Source organism: Nyctibius grandis, chromosome 1 (assembly GCF_013368605.1).
Source record: "Nyctibius grandis isolate bNycGra1 chromosome 1, bNycGra1.pri, whole genome shotgun sequence".
In the NCBI taxonomy this organism is placed as follows: domain Eukaryota; kingdom Metazoa; phylum Chordata; class Aves; order Nyctibiiformes; family Nyctibiidae; genus Nyctibius; species Nyctibius grandis.
The window spans coordinates 56,627,861-56,644,184 of record NC_090658.1 but is presented as its reverse complement, the minus strand read 5'-3'; the positions used below and the strand labels follow the sequence as shown (position 1 = coordinate 56,644,184).

The 16,324-nt window shown below is 36.7% G+C and overlaps 1 protein-coding gene across 1 annotated transcript in view; it reads left to right on the top strand.

The window, feature by feature from the left end:
* Positions 1-16,324, top strand: part of UTRN (utrophin) — a 428,940-nt gene that overhangs the window by 165,404 nt on the left and 247,212 nt on the right. The window contains 7 exon segments of the mRNA XM_068406453.1: positions 3,370-3,520; positions 5,236-5,411; positions 6,543-6,678; positions 8,856-9,005; positions 10,201-10,285; positions 11,872-12,077; positions 13,229-13,346. Coding sequence (XP_068262554.1) covers positions 3,370-3,520; positions 5,236-5,411; positions 6,543-6,678; positions 8,856-9,005; positions 10,201-10,285; positions 11,872-12,077; positions 13,229-13,346 — 1,022 coding nt within the window.

Genomic DNA, 16,324 nt, shown 5'->3' with positions numbered 1-16,324 from the left:
GTAGACATTGAGATTGCTGCTATGCAAGAAAAGCCTTAATGACTGAAAATGATTTTACGTAACTTAAAATTAAATGCAAAGGCTCATACTGTAGTTAATTTGCTTTTACAGTATTTGCTTTTTAATGATGATATAAAGTAATGGTTAATGCAGAAGTTCTGTAGAGCATTTAGGTAATGTCTAGCCACGTTCACTTGCTTTGTAGCACCGGAAATCTGATATCAAACACATTGGGTAGTGTATTTTGAAGAGATGATTTTAGGAAGTGTGTGTTACATAAGCTGATGTTTTCAACTCTTTCCCAGAGCACTGGTGTGTGTGTAGGAATATAAAAATCAGTTGGTAGTATTGTCTTAGCAGAGACTTCCAGAAATTCTGGACCACTGGATCAATGAAGCATCAACATTCCTAATAACTCAGGAGGCACTGTTGTTTCACTGTTTTTTTTAATTTGAAAACAAGTAGTGATGCTGGCTGGGTACCACTTCTGTGCTGCCTGTGGTCACCTGCTGTATTTGGAGACAACTACTCCAGAATCTGGTGCCCATCTGTATTTATATGCCTGCAACTATTTTGTGGGCTTCATAGGTATGACGTGCACTAAGCTTTAGTTATACCTTTTTTTCCCCCAGTAACTTATTTCAAAAGCTTTAACTAATGTTATCCTTTTGTAAGAAGGAGTACAATTTCTTTTACTACTTAAATTTCATTTCATTAAGTAGCCAGGGTTAACCAGAAACCTGATCTTCTCATTGAAAGGTGTGGAGTAAGTTCAATGTTTATGATTAGCTGGCAAAATGTAAAAAAATCACTGAACACAAATTAATCTTGAACTTCATAAATTTTGTAAAGCTCTACATCTTAATGAGAATAATATTGGGCATGGTTTTCGTACAAAAGGGACTACTGGACTAACAATTGAAGCTAAAATGGTATGTAGCTTCCTGACTATATTAAGTGCTACAATTTTAATAGAAGGATATACTTTGATTAATGAGAACAATATTAGTATCAATATTAAAATGCTGTATTTTGGCATTAGTATTTTTATACCCTTTCTGTTGCCAAGAAGAATTTTTAACCAAGTTTATGCTTGCTTTACACAGTGTTTCCCTAGGTATAAGCAAGAAGACTAGAAGACTCTATGTCCTTAATAATCTCTGGCTTTTTTCTGTTTCTGGAGTGGGTGGAGATTTTGACAGAATTAGTAGAAACAGCATCTGAAGTCTGTGGCAAAAGATTGATTTAGTTTTCAGAAGTAGTAATGATTTTGTGATTGAGTGCCAGCTAAGTAGTTAAACCTTTGATAAAAGCTCTGATGTAACCAAACACAAGTTGAATTAAACTGTATTTAGCAAAGCTTTTAAGTGTTCAACTAAATCCAGTTGATTTCAGTTTGACTTGATCATATGTATAAAGTAAAATGTGTGTGTTTTGCATGCTTGTATGTATGGGCTTATGCTTTGTTGAGCTGTTTGTTACAAGGCTGGTTTGCTAGTTCTGCTCCTTCTGTCATGGACTTTCCACCAGTGCTAAAAGTGTTGGTGACTTGGGAATGAGCTGTGGTTTGGAAGCAAGTGGATTCCTGCAGAGGAGGCAAGGAGCAGCCAAGTCTCGGTGCTGTAGTGACAGGACTTTGGAACTTCTGTCTTTCATCCGAGACAGTCTGGAGTGAAACAGCAGCATGTGCATCTGACTCAAAACTGGAGTGAAATTTCATCTTGTTCATCAAAATATTGATGGAAATGTAGGCTTACAACAGAAGCAGCAGGAGTTAAAGCTTTGTATCTCAAAGCATTCTCCTCTAAAATTCTAAAATTCTGGATTCTGAAAAAAAGGTGTTCAAAACTCCCCCAGAAACTTTCATTTTGAAGGACATCAATACAACTATTTTAAGTGCTTACAATATTTATTCTCATTAAATGTGGAATGAGATACTATTGTGAGACGATATGTTCAGTTAGACTAAAATGTACCTGAGAAATAAAAGGAGAATGAGATTTGGGGTCAGTTTACAGGTTGGTCTAGTGTAGTGAATTGAGATGTGTGCAGGAAACTGAAATGATAGAATTAGGAGGTAGGGTCAGAAAAATTTAAGTAGAGATTTTTAAGGCTTTCTTCTTTATTAAAATTGGCCCACATGAAGAATAATAACAAAAAAAGCCCTGTATGTGCCAAGAAATATGGACATCTTGATAAAAATGAGATATAATTTTGATGAAAATAATCTCACTAGGAGCTCTGGGATTGTTGAATTTAGTTGGTGAAGAAAATTGATGCAATGGTAGCTCTTTAAGGTTTGGGTTTGGATATCTTTGATGTTATGCTGCTAATTTCAGATTGCATCAGTATATAAGCAGTAACCCTGGAATCTTTGCTGTTGGAATTATTTAAGACAAAAATAATGGGCCGCAGATGAGATCTTTCCTCTGTTACATTAGAGGGTCCTCTGATGAGCAGGAGACTTGCCCTCCTATGTCTTTAAAAATGACTGGTTTTATTAGTTTGGAATGGGGTACTATCCAGTCTGTTGGCGTTGATGTAGATTTCATGTTATTTGTCTCAAGTCCTGTGTCCTCAGAGACATCTATCCTATTCGCTTCATAATGCTAACATGGAGTTAGCGATCAACAAATAGAAAGCAAGCCAGTCTATGCCTTTCTGACATGGTTTTCTTATCTAACATTCATGGGCTCTTTTGGTTAGTTTGTTAACATAGTAGGACTCTCATTTTAGTTAAAAACAACCTTCTGACTGAGATAATTCAGCCTGTTCCATGCTAGAAAATATTGCCCTTCAAGTTATGCCACACATTAATTTGGGGCTGCAAAGATGGTAATAATAATGAAATGCCTGGTAAATTATTGTGTGATGAAATGGTATAAGACCTACTTATGTGGACCCACTGGTAACACAGTCAGTTCTATATAATCAAAATCACCTTCACTTATTAAATTCCAGGCACCAGCACCCCATGATTCATGAATTAAAAGATAAAAAAAAAAATCTGAGCAATTAATCATACTTCATGTTCCACACTGATATCTGAACTGTTTTATAATAAAGAAAAAAAAGGGTTCTGCAGACCGATTTGATGCAGCTAATCAATCTTTATATTTTAAGTGATAGAAGCAAAAGTTTGCGTAGGACTGCCCTTTTTTCCTTCAGCTGGAAGTTAGTGACAGTCTGTGCTGTTGGCTTTTACCAGCTACTACTATGTGAAGAAGCCTTCAGTACTGGGGCTTTGTTAACCAGGCTATACGCTAGCCTTTCTGTTTCGCAAGGAAAGTTTCTACTCACTGGAGTAGGAATCGTAGCCTTTTCACTGAAATGGTTTTGATAATTTTTCAATGCTTTGTTTTCAAATAGTTGCTTTGATAGAGCGATAGAGGTGTGGAGGCAGTTCCACTGTGATCTCAATGACCTCTCCCACTGGATAACAGAAGCTGAAGTGTTACTAGCTGATGCCCGTGGTCCAGATGGCAGTTTGGAGTTGCAGACAGCTGGGCTGCATCAGCAGGTATGTATGATTTGTGCAAAAAAGGAGCAAGCTGGAAAAAGTCTAGATTTTTGTCTAAAATTCTAGTTTTCTGTATAGACATATAGATTTGAAATGAGGCTGTGTAAGTATACTTTAAACAGTGGTAACTCTTAAAATTTCTTTTTCAATTGCAGTTTAAAATGATTCTTGGGGAAGATCTCAACTGTTGCTTATAGTATGGGGTATGGATGGATTTGAGATAATTTGATAATTCAAGTGTTGGCATAATTTTTGTTGTTATATAAGTTTCATTACAGCTTTAAAAATATGTTAATCAGTTAAGAAATCCAGTATATTATTTCACTTACTTTTCACTCATAATTAAAAAAATAGACCCCAACAATGGTCAATCACAACTTAGCAAATTATTTTTTTAAACTAAAGACTTGGCAAGATCCTGCTTTGTATAAGCAATCTAGAAAAAGAGAAGATTCCAGTTACAGATGTCTTAGGTTTGATTGTTTCAGACTTCAGTTCTGGAATTTAATTCCCTAATGTCATTCTAGCTCATCATTATGGAAGAGCAGAATTTTCTGTTTAGCTAAATTACTTTATTTTCTTTTAAATAAGGAGAAGAAAACATAACTTTAAGGATCAGGTTTTTTCCTTTCTTTTGGTAGTGGTGGTTGTCCAGGAGTTAGGTGTGTGTTGCTAAAGAAATGTATGTTCTACCTAACATACAGTTTGTGTTTTATCCTTGTTGCTGCTTAGAGTTTTCTTCTAGGGTGTTCCCCTTCTCTTTCTTGAATAATCTTATTCCTGATCTATTTGCAAAGAAATTTTTACTGACAATGTAATGTTTTTGTAGTAGTTAGGGGTATTTGAAGGTTTGACCCTGACATCATCTGACTTCCTTTAGTTTCATGGATTTTCTGTGATGTCTGGGGACCATGGCAGCACAGCCATGACTATCCTAGCTAAAATACTGTTAAGTTACAGAAAGAGTCAGGGGCATAGGTTATGAAAACAACTGGTTAAAAAAAGTCATACCATCTGTTAGCACTAAAAGAAAGTGCAGTACATTAAGAGGAAAGGAATCAAATATGAGTGTGGATTCTAGCACTGATGTTTAAATGAATTCTTGTAATCCTAAGTAGTATTCGGCAGCCTATTCTGTGTCATTATCTTTTTATGACTCTCATTAGAATATTGAACTAGATTAAAAAACAGACAATAACTTAAATCAACAGCATACAATTTTAAGTAAGATGGCTTTAAGTGCCTATTTTAGTAAAATAATGTGCACCCAGGATTCATCCTGCATATAGAATCACAGAATGTTCTGAGTTGGCAGGGACCCACAAGGATCATCGAGTCCAACTCCTGTCCTAGCATAGGACAGCCCCAGAATTCGCTCATGTTTCCGAGGGCATGGTCCAAATGCTTCTTGAATGCTGTCAGGCTTGGTGCCATGACTGCTTCCCTTGGGAGCCTGTTCCGGTGCTCCACCACCCTCTGGGTAAAGAACCTTTTCCTAATATCCAACCTAAACCTTCCCTGGCATTTTTTCCTGCCATTCCCTCGAGTTCTGTCACTGGTCGCCAGGGTGAAGAAGTCAACGCCTGCTCCTCCACTTCCCCTTGTGAGGAAGTTGTAGACTGCAATGAGGTCTCCCCTCAGTCTTCTCTTCTCTGCAGATCAAAGTCACTTCAGGTCAGTAATAAAATTCTGTGTGGCTTTTATGTTTATCACAGGAACTTGAAGAGGGAGTCAGCAGCCATCAGACCAGTATTTCAGCATTGAACAGAACTGGGGAAGGGATCATACAGAAACTGTCTGCTACAGATGGGAGCTTCCTGCAGGAGAAGCTGGTGGGATTGAATAGACGCTGGAAAGCAATCACTGCAGAGGTCATGGAGAGACAACAGAGGTAATAAGTTAATCAGAAATTTGGATGTCTGACCAGATGCGATGAGGGGAATCTCATTTAGAAGACTCTGGGAGAGGCAGTGCATTCTGTTGCATGCTGTCATTAATCTGAGTTTTCCTGACGTTCAGACCTCTGTGTTTTGAGCTGTCTTCTAGAACCAATTTGTCATAAATGCGCCTGCAATTGACTGCTTAGTGAGTCTATTTAACACAACCCACCAAATGACAACCACCAAACTTCTTTTCTTACAATTTTCCTTTGTTTTTAAAATTATTTCATTGCTAAGCCAGACTTTTTTAGGAAGAAATACTCAGCTGCTTTCTCTGACTGAAACTGAACTGTAAGTACATTACCTTGATTTCTATTTTTGTAGTGTCAAAGATACACTCATTGAAACACTTGTATTGTTCTTGAATTTCCACAATACTACTAAATAAGGTCTTTAGGTCTGTGGCTGCCATCTGACTAGGTGTTTCCTGAACAAAATGAAAATCTATTTTGAAGTAGCCTTAAAGTAAATTCAGAAGGTCGAAGAGCAAAGTTGTCCGAGATGAATACACAAATTTTTGGCGTATCTGGGAATATAAGGTTCTTCTGTTCTTACTGCTAAAATATGTGTAAGGATAAATCCATGGAATGAATAGTTATTTTTGGAGGCTATTTATGGAATTATATGTTTTTAACATCTCATACATTTAGAAATGTAATAAGATTATTCTTAATTATTTAGTTTGAGAAGTTCCATTAAAGCTTTGTGTGATTTAGGGATTTTTTTTCCTTGGAGGGTTTAGGGACATTTCTAATGTTTTCACTAACAGTGGCCTGGTGGCTTACAATGGTTAGGCCTGAAGGTGTTGCCATACTGTCACGTTTAATATTTTCTGCAGTCTTTTAAAAGCCTATTTTGTGCCTTTGGTACTGAAACTTATCTATTTTTAAGGTGGTAGTATTAATTTGCAATTATCTTGCATTTTAATAATGAGGGCAGAATCCTTTGAATACCAAAATGAATCCTTTAAAATGCTCCAACCACTGAAAAAAACGTGACTATGTTGCATCAGAATTAACGTAGGACTGACATGCTGTGTTCACTTCAGAAATGTATGTGAATTTTTTTGTTTTCTTTTTAAGGCTAAAAGGAGAGAATCAGCAGGTGACAGAGTACAGAAAGAAGCTTGATGAGCTGCGTTGCTGGTTGGAAAATGTAGAAAATGCTCTGGACACAAGATTTACATTCAACCATGAAGAAAACTTGCGAGAATTACAGGCAAGATCGATTAGTGTGCATATGTGTAAGCACATGTATGTCTTGTGCAAAGTATCAGGACATGGCTTTTGGGGAGGGGAATTTTCACATTATAAATAGCCAAAGAAATATTATGGTTGTGTGAGACAGTTTTGTGAGATTACTTACACAGGCAAGATGCATCTTGTAATGAAGTTGAGTTGAGTAGATAACTATGGTATCTAGCCAGAAGATAGTGGCTGTGTATCAGAAAGTGAGAAATATACCTACAGCTGATAAAATTTAGTAAGTGGAATTTCACTGGAGGTGACGTCCCCAAGTCAACTTTATAATTGTCAGAACTTTAGCAAAGAGCCGATAAGCTTAAAATGGTAAGTAAGCATCATTGTCCCATTTATTGGGCAGCTTTAATATTTTGTTACACGTGTAAGATTTTGTTCAGCCTGCTCTTTGAACTATAATGGTTTTGTTCATTTCAAGTAACTTGGGAGCATATGTATGTGTGTATTTTTCCTGTTTATTTTGTCTGGCTTTGACAACAAAATATCTTTGGTTTGTAGGATGTGGGAAAGAGAATGTTTCTGGAATCCTAAAAGAATGGAAAGAGGAGTCAATCCAACAAACCTGCTTGCTCATTTTTTAAAAAATTAGTTATTTAAAAAAACACCAGCAACCTCTGTTAGACCAAATCAGGTCGAAAGGCTTGAGCTTCCTACAAATGTGTATAAATGATGTAAAGTAGTTGCAGCTGTGTTTGCCTAAACAAATTCTTTCGAGTGTTGGCTGTCTGGCTATCATGAAAGTTTAATTTTTCTTGTCATCTACCTTAATATAGATGCCTGAAGTGAAAAGTTGAACTGGAATAAGGGGGGGGAAAGAGCAGAATTTGCTAGAGAAACACTGGTAGGGAATTATTAAGTACCAATTTGGGTCCTGTGAAAGCAGGAATGTGTGTGCAGTTTTGGTTATGTATATTAAGGAAAGGTGAGTTTGCAATAGAACAGGTACTGAGTAAGATTGCTGGGCTTTTCAGGAGGGTGCAGAACTCCTCATCTTTGGAGTGAGGAGACTTGGAGCTTGCCTTGTTTTGTCTAGTCAAATAAAGAACAGTGAGAAGGGATATAATAAGAATAAGAAAGCGTAGGGAAGATTAGCTATTATTAAAGGCTGATATTAGGGAAATGGGAATAACAGATGTTAACTGATCAGTCAGGAATAAGTACAGTCTGGAGTGAGAAGGAGATTTCTAAATAGAGCTTCTGGAGCAGCCTTCAATTAAAAAGGATATAACATTTTTAAACAAGTAATTCATTTAAGGTAGACCATTGAAAATTTAGGAAAGGCACTATTTGTTATAGTGCTTATTGTAGCAGGGTACTCTGTTCAGTGATCTCCCTTCCAGGCCTGTGTTCCTGTCACTTTACTATGCACACCTCCATAATACGTGTGTGACAGACAATAGTATATATATTGAGATGGATAAATATGATGTGTATTGCTATTGTATTTTTTTTATTCTAGTGCTTTTAAGACAAAATTTATGATTCCTACTCCACAGTGCTTGTGGTCTATGAGCAAAAGATAGCACAGTTGATTTAAAGTCAGTGGGAATCCAAGCTTAAGCTTTTTTTTTTTTTCAGGATCTGACCTGCACTTTCATGTTTAAAGAGAAAGAAGGCTGTGGGAGGTTGATCAAAATGAAGTTGTAAGGTTATGTTTAGTTTTTAAATACCTTTAGAGCAGAGTTCCTTAAGAGTAAAGCACCTTGTAGTGATCTACCATGTACTTGTATAATGTGTATCAGGAGTGGGGCCCTTAGTTTTTAACTTTTTTAAAAAAATGAATGCAGGCAACAATTTTGATTGACAGTGTGTTGCCTATTGAAGACACATGGTACATCCAGAAGTGATCAAACAGAAGCATTTTGTGAGATGGGAATCAGTGTGCATGACATGAAGCTCTATAGGTACCTTGGCCACTTGCAGTTTTGTGTTTTTTTTCCGGTTAGCAAAAAATGTTGATATTTGAATAAATGTCTTAATAACTTCTAGATAGAGCATAGAAACCAAAATAGAAGCTTTTCTGTGATATATTTCCAGGGAAATTTCTAAATATTGAGTTAAAGGAAAGCTTCACCCTCTCTTTACTTAAGCAGGTATGCATTTTGCTTCAGTCTAAAACTCTTCTGTCCCTTTTAGGTCTTAAGTGAAGAGATGGAAGTACAGGGAGACAAACTGCAATGGTTGAACAGAACTGAACCTGAAGTGATTTTGGATAAAAATGTTGATCTTCAGGAAAAAGACAAACTTTCCGATTGCCTGCAATCCCTCAATGTGAGGTGGAATAAGGTGTGCATTTCTTCAGCATTGGGTACCTGAAGTTGAAAATACAGTGGTGTACTTAGAATGGTTGTTTTTATTTCCATGTATCTGTGACATGTACATAAAAAGTCTTGGAAGCCACACAGGCATGTTCAGGAAATGTGCCCCAATCCATGTCTATGTGGAAATACTGGTGGACATTTTTCCATCGTAATGAGTTAGTTTAGTTAGCTTAGGTTTTTTGTTGATTTTCTTTTGTATTGGCTTTCTTTTAAAAAGTTGGATCAACAATATTTCACTTATTTGAGGCAAACAGTAATGTATTAATTTGAAATTGACAAGAGTCACAATAAATTCTTGCTGTATAGGGAAGTTGCATGTTTGTAGCAGTTAAGAGGAAAACAAATGAAGCTGTGGTAAAGCTTAGTGCAAAAATCTTATCAAGTGTGTTTGGGATTCTTCTTGAGTGTAACTGGTGTAAATTACAAATGCTGGTGTTCAGTCTCGTTGGCATGTGTATGAGAAGAACTCACTGGTTGGAGTAAAACCAGGTCTTTTTCAAGTAGAGCCTGGAGATCCAACTGAAAAAGGAACAGAATTATTTGGGATTATATTATGGATCAGGGAGGTAAGAATTTATTGGGGAAAGGGGCTTTTGATAGTTCAGAGAAAGAAAAAAAATCTGGTTTTACCTACTCAGTCATGAAAAGGGTAATTTCCCCCCACCTTATATGTTACGTTTCCATCACTGCCTTTTAAAAACTTTTAAAAAGCAAAGTAGGCAAATTTGTCTTCACTACAATAGAGTTTAGTGGTAACATTTTTTTCTTTTTAAATTAATTCCCTATTTCTGTACTTTCCTGTCACTGATGACCGCAAATCATGCTTCGTGTCATCTTTCCTTCAATGTGTACTCAAATAATGAGTCATAGCTTTGATGCTTAGGCAGTAAAAACCAGGTAAACAACCTGTCTGCAACAGTTCATTTATTTCTCTCCAAGATTTAGGTAAGACACTGGAATGTATTGAAATAATACTCTGAGTACCTCTTGGCATTTTTATTGCTTTTAAATGATACCTTGAAAAAATTCATTGACATACATCTTAGGCATGCCATTGTAGCAAGCATGGTGTAGAATATTTTGTCTTCTAATCAGTGATTACTTTTTTGCTGTTAATATAGGTTGTCTTTCTGTTTTTATTCCTCTCTGCTGGGCTGTAGGTGTTCAGAGAAGTGCCTGACAGAGTGAGAGAATTGGAGGCCTTTGTTGGGCAGTCTCATCTTGTTGCACAGACAAAGCCTTCTGGTGAGTGATCACTCCTTCTGTTGTGCTTAATTATATTGAGTTTACTCCCGTTTGTGGTCAAAAATAATCCAAAAAGGAAAACCTTCCCTATAAACTTAGACAAGTGGAAATAAGAAATGTTGTCCATCGCTGTACTTGGGGCTACCTTTATGTTACTATGGGAGAGAGAGGAAACATTTGTTTAGGGAAAAAGTCACTCTGCAGTTCAGGATTGGGGCAGTCCTTTGGGGTTCCCCTAACAGTTTTGAAATGGAGGAAAGTTTTAGTAAAGCTTAGGCCTCGTCATCAGGAGCAAGTGTACTAGGTACAGAATAAAAAACAAAATAGCTGTGACAGCCTGGCTTCCTGTGGATTTGGGCCTTGTGGGTGTCATGCCTTTTAGTAATTAAGATCCACTGGAAACTTTCCCTACAGCGAATTATTTGTAAAGTATCTTCTGCATGCAGAGTCTCTGCAGTCCTATAAAAATAAAGGCCATTCTGCATCTTTCAGCTTAGTAGGGACACAGATAGGTCTTTCTCATCTGCTAGGTACTTATCTTCCGGAATCGTGTAGGGAAGCTGTCTAAATATGATACGTTTTTGTATCAGACACTGACACTGGCCGTCTTTTCAAGTTGTTGGAGGCAGATCAGCAGATACAGAGTGCAAACAAGATGCACAGGTCTCCTTTTTAGAAAACTAGGTACAAAAGACAGCCCTTGTCTGAAAGAATTTGCAGCTTGAACTTCAGTAAATTAACACTATTTTTAAAGTTTCAATTTGGTGGCAGCTGTAAACAAAATTTAAAGGAGGAAAACCAACTTTTGTTTAAGCCTTTCAAAACCTTGATTCAGCTTGTTTTCCTTTCATACAGGGTGTTTGTTAAGTAAAGCTTCTGTATTTTATTGCTTAAGGCAAGTGTGTAATATCCATGCTCCAGCTTGATTTAACTTGGTGTTTTCTTGGAACTAAAACACAACCAAACAGCTTCTGGAGCGAATCTTACTGTTCAGCTCATTCCTTACTTCTTCGCAGTTCAGGTTAAAAAGATAGAAAGGATGAGGCTGAACTAGTGGGGATCTGTCCCTTCTTAGGACAGTTGTGTATTGCCAAGTCCATGAAGCATCTATTGGAGTAGCTCAACTTGTGCTTAAGTGAATTCCAAGCCAAGAGTGGGGAAAACCTTTCTGCCATGTAATGCAAAAGTGAGGAAGACAATTTTAGACATTTATCTTAAATGAAAGGTTTGTTTTTTATGCTTAGTAAGGGTCAATTCCCTTTTGTGTCAGTGTTTACTGTCACTCCATTAGATTTAATGCCATTTAGCCTTTGCAAGTTTTTTTCTTGTTTGTTTTGTATTTAGGCTGAATCATTTGGGTGAGTCTTTTGCATGCAATGAAATAATAGCCTTTAAAAAAAGGCAAAAGGAATTTCTGATTACTTAGTTTCTGGTGGTTAAAATGCCTCAAATACAAATTTTGCTGTGCATTCTCTGCAGATTCTGTTACATATTCATAGGAATTACAAACCCCCCCCGTGATTCCCACAACTGCTTATGTGGCCATGACTTTTTTTCTTTAACAAAACCCCCAAACTCCGTTTCAGATGTCCAAAAGATGGTGCTAGTATCTTCTTCATTGGAAATTCCTGTTCAGACTCAGCAGGCTTTGGAACTTTCTGCACCAGCGGATCTGGATAAAACTACAACTGAGCTGGCTGACTGGTTGGTATTGATTGACCAGATGCTCAAGTCAAACATAGTCACCGTGGGAAATACTGAAGAGATCAATCGGACTATTGCACGAATGAAAGTATGTATTGGAAAATTGGCTCACACTTTAATAGCTTGTACATTCAGTAAAGAAATAAAGACGTGTGTTTAAAAAAGAAAAAAAAGAAACCACCTGCAGTAAATGCATAACATGAAAATTACACTTTCAATGCTGCTGTTATTACACTCCTCTCCCCTCTATCATTTCCTGTCAATTCCTTTGTCCCTGTATGAGCTAGGCACTGCTATTTTTTTTTGATTTAAACAAAGCATATAGAGAATACCTCCTGAAAATGACTTCTTTTTGGGAATGTATAGATAGCTTATGCTGAAGACTGGAGCAGCTTCATATTTGCTTGGAGGGTGATCTTTATGATCCACTCTTTTGTGGTTTCTAATGAGTTTTGTTGTGTTGTAGTTAGACTAAACTGATTTTCAGAGACATGCTAAAATGATTAGTTGTTGTAACATAAATGCTTATGATATAAATGTTTGTTCCTGTTGATGGCTCATGCTATGCTGAGCCATGACTAAGGGCAGTATTTGCAAGATGTATGCTACCATTAAGGTTCATTTTATTTGACTTGATATCAATTAACATGAGTAACTGTAGAGTAAAAGCTGCAGGCTAAACAAGTGCTAAACTGTTTCTGTGGGTGTCTAATATAATCTGGAATTTGAAAGAATAATATGGTGTACAGTAACTCTGGAAACACTTTCTTTTAACTGTATAATACTTGTAATGCGGGCTTCTGGTACATTGCCATAGTGAAATAATGTTTTTTTATAAAATGTATAGTCTGAATGTTCCTTTCTGTTCTTTTCCTTCTCCATCTCTATTTCCCTCCCCCCCTGCCCAATACAGAAATGATTAGATCTTGGTAAGAGGAAAATAAGTTATGGGAGAGTGAAAAATAGAAATTGGAAAACATTGTGCAATCACTGCGGTCCCTGTGTGGTTTATACAGGTTAACCTTCACCTCCTGGATTTTCAGTAACTGTAATTCAGGGTATTTTTGCTTTTTAAAGCAGTGCTTTTATACTGTGACAATTCAAGGGTTATAATAATAATGGAAACAGACATCAACTTGTGGCGACACATACCTGTTTTGTTTTATCTACAAATAATACAGATGATGTTAACTAAATTTTGATTTTTGAATTTAAAAATCATGTCCTAATTCTCAACAGATAACAAAGGCAGATTTGGACCAGCGGCACCCTCAGCTTGATTCTGTTTTTACATTGGCTCAGAATTTGAAAAATAAAACTTCCAGTTCAGACATTAGGATAGTAATCACAGAAAAACGTAAGTTTCTCTATTCTGTATTTGCAAATACCATGTTTCCATGGCAGTAAAAATATCTTCATATCTTTCTCTTAAACTCTTGATTTTGAGCCTAGCTGAAGTTGCCTTCCTTGAACAAGCTGAAAAATTAGCTGTTAAGTGGCTTTCACTCTAACAGTCTAATGAAAATTCCTGGAATGAAAATTGCCACTTATTTTCTTGCCTGGCCATTTTTTCAAGTACAGAGGTAAATATTTTTACTGGGATTTCAAAATAGCTTATGAAGAATTTGAGTTGCTTGACAGCCACAGACCCAGGGATGTGGATTTTTTATTTATTGATAAAAGGAACTAATGGTGTATCTATTTTTCTTGAGCTATGATGCAGTGAACAGTTAGTGAAAAGCATGAATGTATTGACTTAGGATAATAACTTTGTGTTCGTACTTTCAAAATTGTTGACTGCGAGTTAGTAGAGCTTTTAAATCACTGATATGTATTTGAAAATTGACCTTCCAGTTTAAAGGTCCCACCCCCTTTGAAAATGTCTTTTACTGGTACTTAAGGAAAGAAAACATACAACTGACACAATTAGAAACTAAAGGGACAATGTATTCTTTGAACTCTTAAGCTGTACTGGTTGTTAAGATTAGAAAATTCATGCAGCAGGAAATATCACAGTTAAAAGTAAAAATGGAAAGATGCATTTACTTATGTTCTCTGTGATGTAGTTTTCCTTTACTATATCTACATGAATTTCTTTGGTGTCCATAAGACTTGCTGGAGATAATAATGGGGTCAGGTAGAAAGCCTACAGATATGTTAAAGGGTCTGATGAGATGGCACCTGCTGTCTAAGATTCACAGGAGCCGTGGATTGGTAGGGGAGTAAGATCCAAAGAAGCTAAAGCAACTCGTAGGGCCTGAGTTTTGTAGCCACTCAGAACTAGGGGGAAGGTGGGAACTTGGGGGAGGTTAGTAACTATGTAGTCCATAGGAGTCAGTCAACAAAGGGAGATATGATCAGTCACAAAACATTCTTGATTCTTCAAAAAAGGTGAACAAGGAATAAAGGAACTGTATGTTGAAAATTTGAGGTCCTCTATAGTCATGCCCATCCAAGGTGGGAACAGAGAAGCTGTGTATGCTACCATGGATGAAGCTTCCAGTAGATACCCTAGATGTGTGTGAAGATTTTGCTACCTGTCATGAAACATGAAAAAAATGAAGGTTTTGTTGCTATTGACATTTTAAAGAAAAGTTTTGTCTTTGAAGAAAAGTGAAGCTCAGGACTACTTTATGCACCTCGCTGTTTAAACACTGAGGGGAATATACCTATGTCCTACAAACTCCTGTGAGCCTGCTGTATGTTGTTAGATGAAGCCTAATTACTCAAATAGCTAGGAGCACAGAAATAGAGAAAGGCTTCCTTCTCTGGAACTTACCTCCCCATTACTGTATGGACATTGGGAATTAAAACCACAGTCTCATCAGGAATTCTTTCCAGTCTTTCTGCCTGGGATACCAGACTGGTGCCCCTGACAATTTTTTCTAGGAACCTACCTATTGAACCCACTGAATGCTGAGTGTACCAGGAATTTCACTATTTTTCCGTCCTGTTTTGGTGGAGACGAAATATGTCAACAGTGCAGAGAGTAAGATTAACCTTCCCATTATTAGGGAAAAATATATCAAGAAATATTCTTTCTATAATAATAATAATATGTAAACATCAACTATCTATCCATTTCAACCAAGTTTCTATTGTAGGCAGCTGTTCCTCAGGAATTTTTTTTTCCTTCCAGCTTTGTGGGGAAAGTCTAAACACTTAAGAGATTCTTCTCTGCAGTTCATTAGCCAGCACACAGGGTTATAGCATTTTTTCTCTCCTGCTGATTTTTCTTTTACTGTTTTGGTGAAACCACTGATCTCTCCCAGCAGCTGCTGGTTTCCTTTGAACATAGTCTTTATCCATTATAGTAATATCCTTTTTTTAAAAAAAAAAAATAAAGAGTCTTATTATTATTTGCTGTTGGGTTTCTGAAGCTTTCTTCTAAGTTCTCATTCAGCATGACCTGTGTCATGCCTGAAAATTAATCCAAAAGTTGCCTGTGGGTTGAAATTGACAGATCTCTATTGCACAGATTGTTGGGTTTGTCCACTAGTAATACCTCTGACAAGTGGGCTTCACTGCCACAGCCTTTGAGAGCTTTGTGAAACTAAACAGAATATTGTTGAATGTATAAAAGAGATCTTCCCAAGCAGATTAAGCGTGATGGCTTTGTATAATTGTAAAAGGTTAAAAAAAAAAAAAAAATGCAAAGGGTAAAGTTCCCTTAAGTGGTTTCTGCTTAAGCACAACCTTTGTCATTTTTACTTCATGGATTGAAGTGACTTGAGTATCAAGTGTGTTAGTTTTCTGATAAAATTGCATACTTACTGGTAAGATAAATATATTGGATGTGTTGCATACTGCCTACCTGTTGCTGCTCAGAGTACAGATATACTCAGGAAATCCAGCTTAGCTTTGTTTTGGTTTGTTTTGGCCTTTTACATTTGCTTTTTTACTCTTTAGTTCTAATGATATAGTGTGTTCCTAATAAGTGTCATGGCAGGTAATAGGGAAACCTGTTTTCACCTCTATAGACTTTCAAGTAATATGCTTTTTTTATGGTAAGTATTAAGAACAAGGTATAATGCTATTCATTTCTCTCCAAAGGCAGACTTACTGCTTTCCCTGGCACACTATTTTTTGTCCTAGGCTCTTGTCATGTTGCCTTTGTTTATTAAAGGTTAAAGCCTATTTATCGATCATCTAATGTAACTATTTATTGGGAGAAGAACAGGATACTTGAAGGAAATGGGATGTGATCATTAGCTTCCCTGTTCTGCTGTGTAATCTACGTAAGCCTGTAGGAACCTGTGGTGGAATGAAAGTGCCAAAGTAGGTTGTTACAGGAGTGTTTCTACCTTGGCCAAAATTGTAGCAGAGGTGCCACTA